At 33.3% G+C, this 12,870-nt stretch overlaps 3 protein-coding genes across 6 annotated transcripts in view; 1 reads left to right on the forward strand and 2 right to left on the reverse strand.

Annotated features, from left to right (window-relative positions):
* LOC108690149 (alpha-aminoadipic semialdehyde synthase, mitochondrial) overlaps window positions 1-1,404 on the reverse strand; it is an 8,855-nt gene extending 7,451 nt beyond the window's left edge. The window contains exons 1-2 of the mRNA XM_018197293.1: window positions 1,070-1,404; window positions 216-698 (exon numbers count right to left, since the gene is read on the reverse strand). Of these exons, the coding sequence (XP_018052782.1) occupies window positions 216-698; window positions 1,070-1,165 (579 nt within the window). The 5' untranslated portion in view covers window positions 1,166-1,404. The remainder of the gene's footprint in view (window positions 1-215; window positions 699-1,069) is intronic.
* Window positions 1,405-1,782: 378 nt separating this feature from the next.
* LOC108690151 (general transcription factor IIF subunit 1) lies at window positions 1,783-6,736 on the reverse strand. Of its 2 annotated transcripts, none has more exons than XM_018197299.1 (8): window positions 6,689-6,736; window positions 4,655-5,851; window positions 4,309-4,355; window positions 3,850-4,221; window positions 3,465-3,784; window positions 3,050-3,336; window positions 2,544-2,887; window positions 1,783-2,056 (listed from the first exon to the last, which is right to left on the reverse strand). In XM_018197299.1, exons 4-8 carry the CDS (start codon window positions 4,194-4,196, stop codon window positions 1,843-1,845), a joined length of 1,512 nt encoding a protein of 503 aa, XP_018052788.1. In that variant the 5' UTR covers window positions 4,197-4,221; window positions 4,309-4,355; window positions 4,655-5,851; window positions 6,689-6,736; the 3' UTR covers window positions 1,783-1,842. The 2 variants fall into 2 exon arrangements, with proteins under 2 accessions (XP_018052788.1, XP_018052787.1); XM_018197298.1 differs by having other exon boundaries at window positions 4,491-5,851.
* A 115-nt stretch (window positions 6,737-6,851) lies between these two features.
* Window positions 6,852-12,309, forward strand: LOC108690150 (AFG3-like protein 2). Of its 3 annotated transcripts, none has more exons than XM_018197294.1 (13): window positions 6,852-6,974; window positions 7,474-7,597; window positions 7,679-7,991; window positions 8,191-8,284; window positions 8,390-8,555; window positions 8,654-8,789; window positions 8,878-8,996; window positions 9,167-9,442; window positions 9,517-9,744; window positions 9,846-10,072; window positions 10,148-10,324; window positions 10,488-10,706; window positions 11,740-12,309. In XM_018197294.1, exons 1-13 carry the CDS (start codon window positions 6,870-6,872, stop codon window positions 12,010-12,012), a joined length of 2,457 nt encoding a protein of 818 aa, XP_018052783.1. In that variant the 5' UTR covers window positions 6,852-6,869; the 3' UTR covers window positions 12,013-12,309. The 3 variants fall into 3 exon arrangements, with proteins under 3 accessions (XP_018052783.1, XP_018052786.1, XP_018052784.1); XM_018197297.1 differs by lacking the exon at window positions 6,852-6,974 and adding an exon at window positions 6,981-7,244 and having other exon boundaries at window positions 11,740-12,012; XM_018197295.1 differs by lacking the exon at window positions 6,852-6,974 and adding an exon at window positions 7,289-7,367 and having other exon boundaries at window positions 11,740-12,012.
* Window positions 12,310-12,870: the final 561 nt, after the last annotated feature.

Here is a 12,870-nt window from a genome sequence, read left to right on the forward strand (position 1 = left end):
TGAGTGAGCGAAATAAAAATTTTATTCTCACTCTTATTTCAATATCTTTATAAATGAAACTTAAGAATATACTTATACTTAATATAAACTTAATATAAATATTTATATCAATTCAATATTTAAATGAACGAATTTAATGGAAATGTCAATGTTCATTGGAAAGCTCTTCCAACATAAATCAAATACTTATAATTGTTTCTAAAGTATAAACGCACCATGAATGGAGTATGGTGACCCAAGGCTAGCAGTCTAAGACCTAAACCGTGAAGTATATTCACCATACCAGCGACTCCGGCATATTTGCCGAAAGCTACCACCCTCTGGCCATTTGCATCCGTGAGCTTTTCGTAGTCCAGGAGACGTATGTTTTTCTCTAGGATCGCGTCTAAGAGAGGCATATTACTCTCTTGAGCTTTAATAGTATGCGAGAAAAAACAATATGTCTTATTGGGTATCAGTTGATCCACGGGTACTTGCTTGACGCCGAATATAACGGAAGCTGAGCTGATATCTTCTTGTAACAGGGCGCCGGCCGCCTGGTAAACTTGAGCGGGATACGCCCTTCGGTTGCTGGGTTGCACAATCACCTTCACACCTGATCTGACGAGGCGACGAACATTCGCCGGGGCTAACGGTGCTCTCCTCTCCCATACTGACTGATCTTCCCGTCTTATAGCTATTATCTTACCCTTAAGATTCTAAAAAGATTTGATGCAAAAGAACGCTCAGCTAATCAGCATATTTTATTTACAGTACAATAGTTCGTTTAAAAAATCTGTCTATCTTATTGATTTTTTTTCAGATAAATTATTTTATTCGAACTATTGAGTGTTTAATACAAGCTAGAAGTAACGGAAAAAAAGAGCAAATTTTTTTTTATTCAAAGCTCGATTTCGAATTTAGAAATTAAGAAAAATTTAGTTTTTCGGACGAATTTTTGATTTTTTCCCTAATGTCTATTTGTTTATCCCGAGAATTAGCGATGTCCGATGTCGGCACAATTGATTAAACGGATCGTCACTGAAATGCCACGTGAAAGGCATTATTTTAAACGTAACTAAATGCTTACACTTATACATCTGACGTTATGGGTGAGAGCAGGAGTTGCAGTAGTCAACAGATGACGTGAATTACGTCCAGCCTTTATTAATCTTAACATCCGCATCACCTTGGTCAATGTTGAAATTTAGCGCTGTATAAAGATCACCGTTGCCAGGAAGAAGTTCCAATTCACCAGTTGAAACTAATTTGCAACGATTGTGACTGAAGTAATGCGAATCTTGTTTGTGTTTTCAAACTGTTTAAATTGTGTATTAAGTCGCGTCAACAATATACTGCTAAATCTATGCACTATACTTAATCACACGTATGTACGTGTACTGTTTGGGTCAATGAAGAAGTCAGAAAGTATTACAAAATCGTCGATAAACTCGGAGCTATGCTCTTATCGGCATCATATGACCCTCTGATCACCGTACTGGTTGTACCATTAAAAGAAGTTTATAGAAAAATCCTCGGAAAAATCCGTTTTTCTTCACGCGTATGTTTATCGCTGCCGGCTTGATAATGATGACACACACGCACCAAGAATAAATACACAATCATAAACAATAAACTTGTCAATCAACTCGTGGGACGTTATTCGCTACTCGATATTCGCTTCAACTTGAAGAGATCATGGAAAGTTGAAATGGAAGGATATTTTCTAATATAGTAAAATTATATGTATGTACAATGTATATGTATTTCTACCTGTAAAGTTATATTACAGAGAACGATATTATATAACTGAACAAACATGTGTAATCTCGAGCAACTCGAGACGGCATATGCGCACTGACATCAGTTGGATTGCGCTTTGATTGATAAATACATTTTGTTCTTGATAGTTTGCTTGGTGGGATTTATCTTTTTTAATATTTGAGTCATAATGTTGACAAGTTGCTCGGATGTGAGACCAGTTTTCTTGGATTTGAATTTTTGCAGCAACTCGGTTGTTGTCATAGGCTTGCGCATTAAATATCGCCTCACTGCATCCTCTGTGATTCCCGATTCGCTGAAAAATATAAAATATTAAAATTATAATAATCGTAATAAAAGTATAATTAATATTCTTGACCTCCACGGATGCTTTCTATATAAAGATTATCGCGAGTTTCCTCCGTATCTAGATTCATTCTTGGAATGCCAACGTTTCGCCAAAAAACAATTTAAAGAGATAATGGCTACAACATAAATAAAATATGGAAAACTATTCTCCTTAAGATTGACTGATTTCCCCTACCTCTTCCCCCCATCCCCATCTACAATTCTCTTCTTTTCTTCCAAACAAGTAGCGTAATATATAAAAAAGGAACGATCGGAGGAACAGCTCGGTATCAGGCTGCTCCTCGCTCTGATGAAGTGGACTGCAAGGTTCATGAAACGTTGGCATTCTAAGAATGGATCTAGACATGGAGGAAACCCGCAAAACGTATAATCTTTATAAAAGTATAATTGTTGCACGCTTATATCGTTTAAAATAAAAATAAAGAGAGCTGTACCTCGTTCCCGGTATATATGATGTTACTGGAACTAGATTGAAATTATCGAGTTTTAATTTTTTCGCTTGCGATAAGTCTGGAGAACCAGATTGCTTTCTCTTAAAAGAATCTGAGACACCGGACGCTGAAGGTGTCGGTGTTGCAGATCTCGAGCTGTGTGCACTGTTAGGCTTCTTATTATCCTTTTCTTTTAACGCTGTATCAGAATCTGATTCCGAATCACTAGAGAAATCGCTGGAAGAATCCTTTCCTGACGCTGATTTCTTCTGATCCTTTTTCTTGGCTTTTTTCTTCTTCTTTTTATCTTTCTTCTTATCCATTTCTTTAGAAAGTTTGTCTTTATCCTAAAACACAAAATATATTAGAAATATAAAACAAAATAGTAAATGTACATCATAACATCGATAAATGCTATTGCATTGATTAATGAAATAATTTATCATTTAAATAATGGAAAATGCAACATGGATATTGTCAATAAATGCTATAACAATATGTTACATTACTTTATCATCTTTTTCTTTTCCTTCCTCGTCTTCATCCTTATCTATTTCTCCATCTTTTTTATCTGTCTGTTCCTCCTCATCTTCGTCTTCGTCGGACACGAGCAACTTTCTCAAAGCATCTTCTTCTGCCACAGACTTAACTTCCTTCTGTGGTTCTGATTCTGATTCAGAAACAGAAGAATCAGAAATATAATCACATTCTCTTCCTTCCTCATCGCCGTCATCACTTTCCTCAAATGCTTCATCATCTGAGACATTTTTCTTCTTTTTCTTCTTTTCCAATTGAACTGGAACATTTAATTAAATTATATATTACATTTATCTATATACATATAATACATAATTAATATATATTTTCATTATATGAAACTAAATATATCTACCATATAATTAAAGATATAATTTCTTTTATTACTTTTGTCTTTCTTTTTCTTTTTTCCATCATCCTCATCTTCAGATCCTTTCTTATTCTCATCTTCATCGCTGCCTGATTCATCATCATCAGTCATCCATTCGTCCAATTCTGATATTTGCAGTTCTTTCTCCTTTTTACCAGGTCTCTTGCCTTTACCACCTTCTACTAGTTCCTCTTCATCTCCACCATCTTCATCATTTCTCAATCTCTTTCGTAACATTAATGAGAAATAATTAATTACTTTGTTCCTACGACTGAATTCCTGCTCTGCCTCTTCGGCACTGAGGGACTTGTATCTCTGGATTGGTTGAAAGTTATACCTACGAAAATTTTGACTTTTGAGTATTCACCAACAAATATATGCAATCAACAATATAAAACCTACCATTCATGTAAAGGAAAGGCTTCTATAGCACCATCAGCAGCATGCGTAAAGACATAATATGCAGCATTTTCACTGATTCCTCCTTCCCGAATACCTTTGAATTTCTTTCCAGTTTTTCCTCCTGATTTTAAAATCCATGGTTGATCCTCCGGTTTATATTTCCTACTGGTAATGCCATATTTCTTTCTTCTAGCTTCTTCTCTGGCATCACGTCCAAATTCAGATCCAGCACCAAACTTTGGCATTTCTTCTTCGATACCCTTGTACTCTTTCATATTGTTCTCCCGTTCCATTTTTACTTGGGACCATTTCGAAAAATCTACATTCAGTGTTGCATTGAATCTCATGACATTATGCTTCTTCTTACTATTTCTAAAAAAATCCGTAAATAAAATCAAAATATTATTTTATCATAATGATTTAAATGTAAAAATACAAGTAGATATTAACAATACTAACTTTGGTACTCTAATACTAAATTCCTGCACGGATGGTGCAACTGAAGACTAAAAAGAATAATATATATATAATATCACTGTAAAAATAAAATAATTATTCTAAAATAATACGTTTTTCTTTCAAACAGTAACAATTATAGTAACATAATTTACTTCACTGTTGCAGCTATCTATTAAACTTACCTTTGAAACTGCATTTGAATTCATTATTGTAATTTAATAAAAACTTTATGATTTAACACTGCATTTATGATTTAAACGAACGTATTTCTGATTTCTATAATTAACCCCAACATTAACCCTAACAAAATCTACAAACATCTGCTCGCAAATAATAAAATAATTACTGTGTTCCAAATTTACTGCCAATCAGTGTTGCCAACTCATTGAAAGCACTATAAAAAAAGGAAGAATCAGCTGTTTCTCCAGGAAGAAAGATTAAGGAGACTCAGTTTTGCGATTAATCTTCCTTCCCGATAATCCTGACGAAAATTAATCGCAGAAAAAAATCGCCTTTTTACAGGGTTCTTCTTAGATTAGCTTTCGTCTCCGAAAATAGAAGGAAGTCGATATGGTCAGCTTTTATGACGTTAAGTTACGTTTAACATTCATAACACTTCCTGTGGTCTTCCTTGCGCAGGCGACAGCATTACCAAGTTCACAAGCGTCGCGAGTGTAAAGAATCGAAACTTAACTCGAACAAACAAAATCGATCCACTTTTAGAGCCATTCCATATAACTTGCATAGTCGCATAAACGTTGCATAAAGAAAATTATCCAATCACATTTTACGCGCGTTTATATAGGAGAAATGCGATTGGATAATTTTTTTTATGCATACGTTTATGCAGCTATGCAAGTTGTGTGGATATACTAAAACGCAGCCCTAAGGCCGCAGTTTAGACTTTTGCATAACGCATAATGCATAGTGCATAAGCGAATCAACTAATCAGAATTTTTCCTTTCCTCCCATTCCATAGAAAAGAAGAATTTCGATTGGTTGATTCCCTTATGCACTATGTTTTATGCAAGAATCTGTGGCCATTATTTACGTAAGTGGTCTCCTTAGATCAGAATCAGACTACACATTGAAGAATAAGATTGAAGATTGAAAGATTGAAGTTTGACCAATCAGAACAAAAGAACCCAAAACTTCTTTGTCTTCATCATTGGTGAAATTTTAATCTTTAATCTTCAATGGATAATCTAATTCCGGCCTTAGACTTTCTTCCTGATAAGCCTATTGATATCAATCAAGTTTCTGTTATCAACAATCTGTTATCATCTCGTTTTAAAAAAATAATTCCAATAGTTAAATATTTCCTAAAGCAAACAGTGTTAACAGCACAATTCCATTATGAAATTATGTCGCATTTAGGGCTTTGTAGTGTCTTAATATGTTGCTGAGTACAGGATGCTTCAAATACGAGAATCATTATGGAATCGCGCATTTCATAATCAGCTTCATGCCGTATCAGATCTCTTTTTATAGGTACGGGATGAAATGCCACACATCTTCGCGAATCGATGAGATAATTGAAGAGCTATAAATCAAATATACATTATAAAAATCAATTTGTAAATGTTTAATTACCCAGCAAACGAGAATGGATTAAAATGAATTGAAATGGATTCAGATTTTCAGAAATATTGATTCATTGAATGTTAAAATGAATGCTTTTTATTCATTTATAGAAATTGCATGGAATATATCCCTATGTCTTTCAATCTAAAAATAATATTAGCTTTTTTTGTGCACAACACATACATTGTGAATACTGTTCAATTCAAAATTTTGAATAAGAAATGCATTTTTTCAATCCAATTGCATCCAATTAAATCCAAAAAAAGTATTCGCTATTTAAAATATTCGGATAGAAAAAAATTTCAATCATCCATTTTAATCCATTCTCGTTTACTGAGACGGATTTATTAAATCTGGGTGTTGTGTAAATGTAGTTATAGATCCAACTAATCACATTCAATTGCTCAATGAACATATTAGCAGCTTTATCCGACACAGCTGTTGTGATTGGTTCATTATGGATCGGTAGTTAAAATTAGTCAAGAATTCGATCGATTTGCAATTGTCGACAGTTTGGTATGAGTTTTATTTATATATATTTATATATATTTATATATATTTATATATATTTTCACGCAAACGATGAGCCGCGATAAGTCATGTGATCGATATTGAGATTTCTAGATTATGTATCTTACTAATAAAAATTAGACATAAAAAAAAGGCAATGAGGCAATGATTGAAACAAAGAGACGGTGCTAATTTTCCAATTTGCCGAGAAAGATTGTGAAAAAAAAAAAATTAAAACGAAGGAGTGAAACTTTGCTAAATCCACAGTCATCGATGTCGACAGTACCGGCAATAAGTTCGAAATCAATGCCGGCCGAAGCACTGTGGGTATTTTGCTTCATCATCGGTGATAACTGAGCTGAAATGGTCGTTCCCAGCTAGTAATACATTGCGCCCAGATTCAACGAGGGAAAAATAATAATTAATAAGTAAAAACAGGGATCCTTTGAATCTCAATAGGGCCGTGTATGACAATTGCTCCAAGTATGGCGCACCAACTGCTCTTCTCGGCCAGCAAGCTAGAGAGATTAGTCCTACAGTCCGCTCAGAAAGGTTATTTCGACACATTTCAGGTATCATAACCTATTCACCGCCTCTGTACACCGCCTTTGTGACTCGTGTACTCGTCACATAACATCACATAACACATCGCACCAGGACAACTGCTGACGACGTTTTCGTGCAAGAAATGACACGACGAGCATTATCGTGACGTTAATAATCGCCCGCGGTTACTGCGCGAGCGTTATCTGCGTGTCGCGTACTTCAGACGTTCCGTTGTGCAACCTTCTGCAATCGACGCATTTGCTTATCCCGTCACAGTTATGATTCGTTTTCTAAGTGTATGTCATATAATGTATTTTTTAAAAAGGATACACTCTCATGTATCTATCTTTTTCACTCATTTGTATCACAATCTGTCAACTGTCGCAATGAAACACATGGTTTACATCAGCTTTGCGATGGTTATTTGCGATTTTGTAATTGAAATATCAAGAATAATGATATAATTCTTGTTATTTTATATAAGTCATTAGAATAATAAGATTAAACTAAAATCTATTTTTTTAGCTGAGACGTCACTTATCACAACTTAAAAATAGTACGACATTATCTGCCATCGAGCAGGTACAGCAAAAATGGAGATTATTTTGTAAAGAGCCACCAAAAGGATTCGAAAAATTTTTCAAACCAGGTTTATCTCTATATGACTTTCGTTCACCTTTTAGTTTTACAGCAAATTGTATATAGAATTTCTAAAGCAATTTCATTACAGGTGAAGGTAAAAATGGTAAAAATGCTTCTAAAAAAGTAGAAGAAACAAGTAAAAAGGCTGAAACAACTAAAAAACCTCCTTTATCTTCTTCTACATCGTCCACTACATCGTCGTCTGGTTCCAAAGAGTCTAGTTTCCAATGGATATTTAAGATTTTTGGAAACAGCTCACAAGAAGGAAAATCGTTCGAAGGTGGAGATAAGGAAAAAACATTAATGATTTTGGTTGCACTTGGTGTAAGTGGTGTAATTGCATTGGTACTTGCCCAGGACTTCAATCTGAAAGAGATTACATGGAGAGAATTTATACATAAGTAAGTAAATTTTATTGCCAATGATTATGCAAGGATGATTTAAATATTAAGAGGACTTGTTATTTGTAAATACTAATCAATATTGTTAGATATATTTACACTGATAGATAGAAGTGTCTGCTTTACATATATAAAATGAAAATAATTTATGCTTATAATTATGTAATTATAATTATGTAATTACATTTTTGTTTTTCAGTTATCTAAACAAAGGTCTTGTCGAAAAATTAGAAGTAATAAATAAAAAATGGGTGCGTGTAAAACTCTTACCTGGGTATACCGTCGATGGTTCTGTAAGTTCTTAATTGATCAAGATTAGAGTTTACTTAGATTATTGATAGAATTTACTTATTTTTTAATTTCATATTGATACTTTATCTTATTAATGTTTTTTATAGGATACACTGTGGTTTAATATTGGAAGTACAGATACTTTTGAAAGAAATTTAGAAAATGCACAATTAGAATTAAACATGGGACCTGAGAATTATATTCCTGTGGTCTACAAAAACGAAGTAGAAAGTTCAAACCTTCTATCATATATTCCGCAGATTATTATGTGGGGTGAGTAATTAATTATTAATCTTATAAACTATTATAGTTACGAAGTATCTATTTTGTGTATGTGTATTTTTTGTGGCTATCATTAAAATATATTTTAGGGGTAATCATTTTCTTAATACGAAGATCAGCAGAAATAATGTCAGGTAAAGGAGGTAAAAAGGGTGGACTTTTTGGTCAAGTAATGGAATCGACTGCGAAATTAATAAATTCGAATGATATTGGTGTACGATTTAAGTGAGTAATACATACATATAAGCACATATTTCTATATTTAACATATATGCAATTCTTGATTAGTAAATTGTATATTGCTCGACATTAGAGATGTAGCTGGATGTGAAGAAGCTAAAATCGAAATCATGGAATTTGTAAATTTCCTAAAAAATCCGCAACAGTATATAGATCTTGGAGCTAAGATACCAAAGGGTGCTATGTTAACAGGTAACTAAGATTTATGTGAAAATATGTTGTATAAAATGTATATTATTCATTAGATGATAAAATGTATTTTTTTTTATCCATTTATTCATTGATCTAATCAAAACTCTAACATATCGATTGAATTTAAAGATGTTATACGTGCTGTACATATATGTCGTATTTTTTTTTAGGGCCCCCTGGCACCGGCAAAACTTTGTTAGCTAAAGCTACAGCTGGTGAAGCGAATGTACCCTTTATTACAGTATCAGGTTCGGAATTCTTGGAGATGTTTGTGGGTGTCGGTCCTTCCAGAGTTCGCGATATGTTTTCCATGGCACGAAAACATGCACCGTGTATATTATTTATTGATGAAATCGATGCAGTTGGACGAAAAAGAGGAGGTCGGAATTTTGGCGGACATTCTGAACAAGAAAATACATTGAATCAGCTCTTGGTAGAAATGGATGGTACATCGGAGTTTTAACACGAAAAGATCGAAAATTATCAAATAATCTAACATTTTTATTAAATTTTCTTTAAGGATTTAACACGACGACCAATGTGGTTGTATTAGCGGCGACTAATAGGATAGACATTCTAGACAAAGCATTGTTAAGACCTGGTAGATTTGATAGACAAATATTTGTTCCTGCTCCAGATATCAAAGGACGAGCATCCATTTTCAAAGTGCATTTAGCTCCTTTGAAAACGAAATTAGATAAAGATGAATTAGCACGAAAAATGGCATCTTTGACTCCTGGATTTACAGGTACATAATGAAAATTTTTGGAAAAATATAATGGAAAAATAAAATATTTTACATTCAATAAAAATTAGAAGAAATCTATCGTAATATTGCAACATTTTTAGGAGCAGATATTGCAAATGTTTGCAATGAAGCAGCTCTAATTGCGGCAAGAGACTTGAATAATAACATTCAACTTAAAAACTTCGAGCAAGCTATTGAGAGAGTAGTTGCTGGCCTGGAAAAAAAGACTAAAGTGTTACAACCAGAAGAGAAGAAGACAGTTGCATACCATGAAGCTGGTCATGCGATAACTGGTTGGTTTTTAGAGCATGCAGATCCACTTTTAAAGGTTACATCTTATTTATATTTCATATATTCACAATAGTCAGTACAACTTTTTGGTAACTTGTATTGATTCCCTTAGGTATCCATTATTCCACGTGGTAAAGGATTAGGATATGCTCAGTATTTGCCACGTGAGCTATATCTTTATACAAAGGAACAGTTATTCGATAGGATGTGCATGATGCTCGGTGGACGAGTATCGGAAGAAATCTTTTTCGGTCGCATTACTACAGGCGCTCAAGATGACTTACAGAAGGTATTATCATAATTAACTATATAAAAACAATAAAACACATGGTGTAATTTCTGTATCTTTTGCTTGACAAGCGATTTCAACACTGTGTCATTTAGCACCAATATTTTTACTTTTCTATATTTCGATATTTCTTTTTATTAAATTCCTTTCTGTAATTTTTAAGATTACAAAAGTTGCGTATGCACAAATTACGCAATACGGTATGAACGAGAAAATTGGAAATGTTAGTTTTGAAATGCCGAATACAGGAGAGTTGGTCTTTGACAAACCGTATTCGGAACATACCGCGCAACTTATTGATAACGAGGTTCGAGATTTGATTGAAAAGGCTCATAAGCGGACGCTAGCTCTCTTGAATGAGCATAAAGAAGATGTAATCAAGGTAGTTATGATTTTATCATCTATTTAACCCTAGAACCGCCGAAAAATGAAGCACATTCCTAGAACTGCGAAAGAGTTTAGTGTCTATATTTTTGTTTTCCTTTAATGTTATTTTTATACTTTTATATTTGCATTAATTAAGATTAATTTTAATAATTGCTATAATTGGATAATAAAATTTTATTGTACTTAATTTTACTGCATGCATTCAACAATAGTTTTGCTGTTCGCGCATACTTTTATTTTTCTTCTTCGCTGCTATGCAAGTAAACAATCGATTACTTTCGAAGCGAATTGTCGAAATTGTAAAAGATAAAAAAAATGTTTTCATAAAGTTGTAAATAGTTTCAGAAAAGAATACTTTATAATAACGATAAATATTTTTTTGTTTAATACACAATCTTTAATCACACGCACGCACGCACGCACGCACGCACGCACGCACGCACGCACGCACGCACGCACGCACGCACGCACGCACGCACGCACACACCCACCCACGCACACACACACACACACACACACACACACATTATTACTATACAATATTTCGAAATTCAACTATTAATGAAAAATTTTTTTCTATTTCTTATAATTTCGATGATATTCGTTCCGAAAGGAATTAATTTTAAAAAACCAATTTTTGACGAAGGAGTGTTTTATTCCTTAAAAGTGCGTAAGAGCACGTATAAAAAAAATGTGTCTCTTATTTTGGTCTAGATGACAATATATTATGAATTTATCAAAATTGGAAAAAATTCTTTTGTTTTGTTGTATATTGGTGGCTTTGACGATTTAAGATAAAAATAGAAATAAACTGTTTAAACATGAATAAAATTGATTAATTAATTTTTATAAATCAAACTTCTAAAATGATAAAACTTAAAAAAAATATACTTTAATCAGTACAAAAAACATAGAAGTTAATAATAATTTTTTTAACATCAGCGGAGCGAAAATGGCATTATCGACGGTTCTAGTGTTAAATAATTTTATCAAAATGAAGATTGAAATATAATTTCGTTTAATTTCAGATCGCTGAGCGATTGTTAAAACAGGAGGTTTTAAGTAGGGATGACATGATCGAATTACTTGGACCTCGGCCTTTCCGTGAAAAATCCACCTATGAAGAATTTGTCGAAGGTACGGGCTCTTTCGAAGAGGATACTTCGTTACCGGAAGGTTTGAAGGAATGGAACGTGCAAAAGGGACAATCTTCCGAGGACAGTAGTAAAAAGAACAAAGCATCAGAAGCGCAACCTTCTAAAGCGGCCTCCACCGACAAACAACCGCAGCAACGACTGTAATTGTAATATTTTAGTCTCACAAATGCTTTGTATTATAGTTCGAAATACACAATTATAATAAGTTTACGATTGTTCAACAGTATACTTTCAGCTGTATCAGCTGTTGTAATCACTATACGCGTTAAAGTTGTCAGATTTAGCGTGTATCACTTGTAATGTTTTCATGTAATTAAATTTAAATTGTACTCTAATTTTTTTAATCTCGTCTCAAATCCGTTTTTATCTTCGTCAACTGGAAATAATTATATATGGAATAATTGTACGAAATATAATATTCGCGAAACTTAGAAACCTTAAGATTTCTCTTGTGTTTTTTTCAATAAACTGCCGATATTTCGTTAATTTTTAAGTGATTATTAAAGATATGTTTTTATTTAACATTATGTTATATAATCTTTTTTCTCTCTCTCTTTTGGAATTAAAGGCGGGCAAACAAGATATTTGAAACAATGATATTTGCAAATTTAATATTTATTTTAATCTTTGGATTTGGATATTTATTGATTTTCACATTTCTCTGAAAAAAAGGACGGTATTATATTTTTTCAAAGGTATTATATTTTTTCAAAGGATAAATTCGGGAATTACAAAATGTGGGATGAAGTAAATATTTCAACATGCATATTTAAGGTTTAATTTATTGATAAGAAACATGTCAGTAACATGATCGGCTTTTGCATTACATTACTGGGTACGAATTAATTTATGTGTGACGTGTGCTGTTTATTGCACACCGCTGTAAATATTATGTAAAATTGCTTTCGTCGACGTCGCGGCGACGGAGTGCCGGCTTGCACTACGAAAAATTTGTAAAGGTATCCGTCGCTATTTTATTCACGTGATTCACACGTATGTTGG

Source organism: Atta colombica, unplaced genomic scaffold (genome assembly GCF_001594045.1).
Source record: "Atta colombica isolate Treedump-2 unplaced genomic scaffold, Acol1.0 scaffold295, whole genome shotgun sequence".
In the NCBI taxonomy this organism is placed as follows: domain Eukaryota; kingdom Metazoa; phylum Arthropoda; class Insecta; order Hymenoptera; family Formicidae; genus Atta; species Atta colombica.

Bases quoted from the DNA above. Each gene is read 5' to 3' on its own strand.
- LOC108690150 (XM_018197294.1), top strand. From the start codon at position 6,870: ATGACAATTGCTCCAAGTATGGCGCACCAACTGCTCTTCTCGGCCAGC. The intron at 7,992-8,190 runs GTAAGTAAATTT...TTTGTTTTTCAG, and splicing joins TGGAGAGAATTTATACATAA to TTATCTAAACAAAGGTCTTG. The intron at 10,707-11,739 runs GTAGTTATGATT...GTTTAATTTCAG, and splicing joins ATAAAGAAGATGTAATCAAG to ATCGCTGAGCGATTGTTAAA.
- LOC108690151 (XM_018197298.1), bottom strand. From the start codon at position 4,514: ATGAATTCAAATGCAGTTTCAAAG. The intron at 4,222-4,308 runs GTTAGTATTGTT...GGATTTTTTTAG, and splicing joins TTTAGTATTAGAGTACCAAA to AAATAGTAAGAAGAAGCATA. The intron at 2,888-3,049 runs GTAATGTAACAT...TTTGTGTTTTAG, and splicing joins GAAAAGAAAAAGATGATAAA to GATAAAGACAAACTTTCTAA.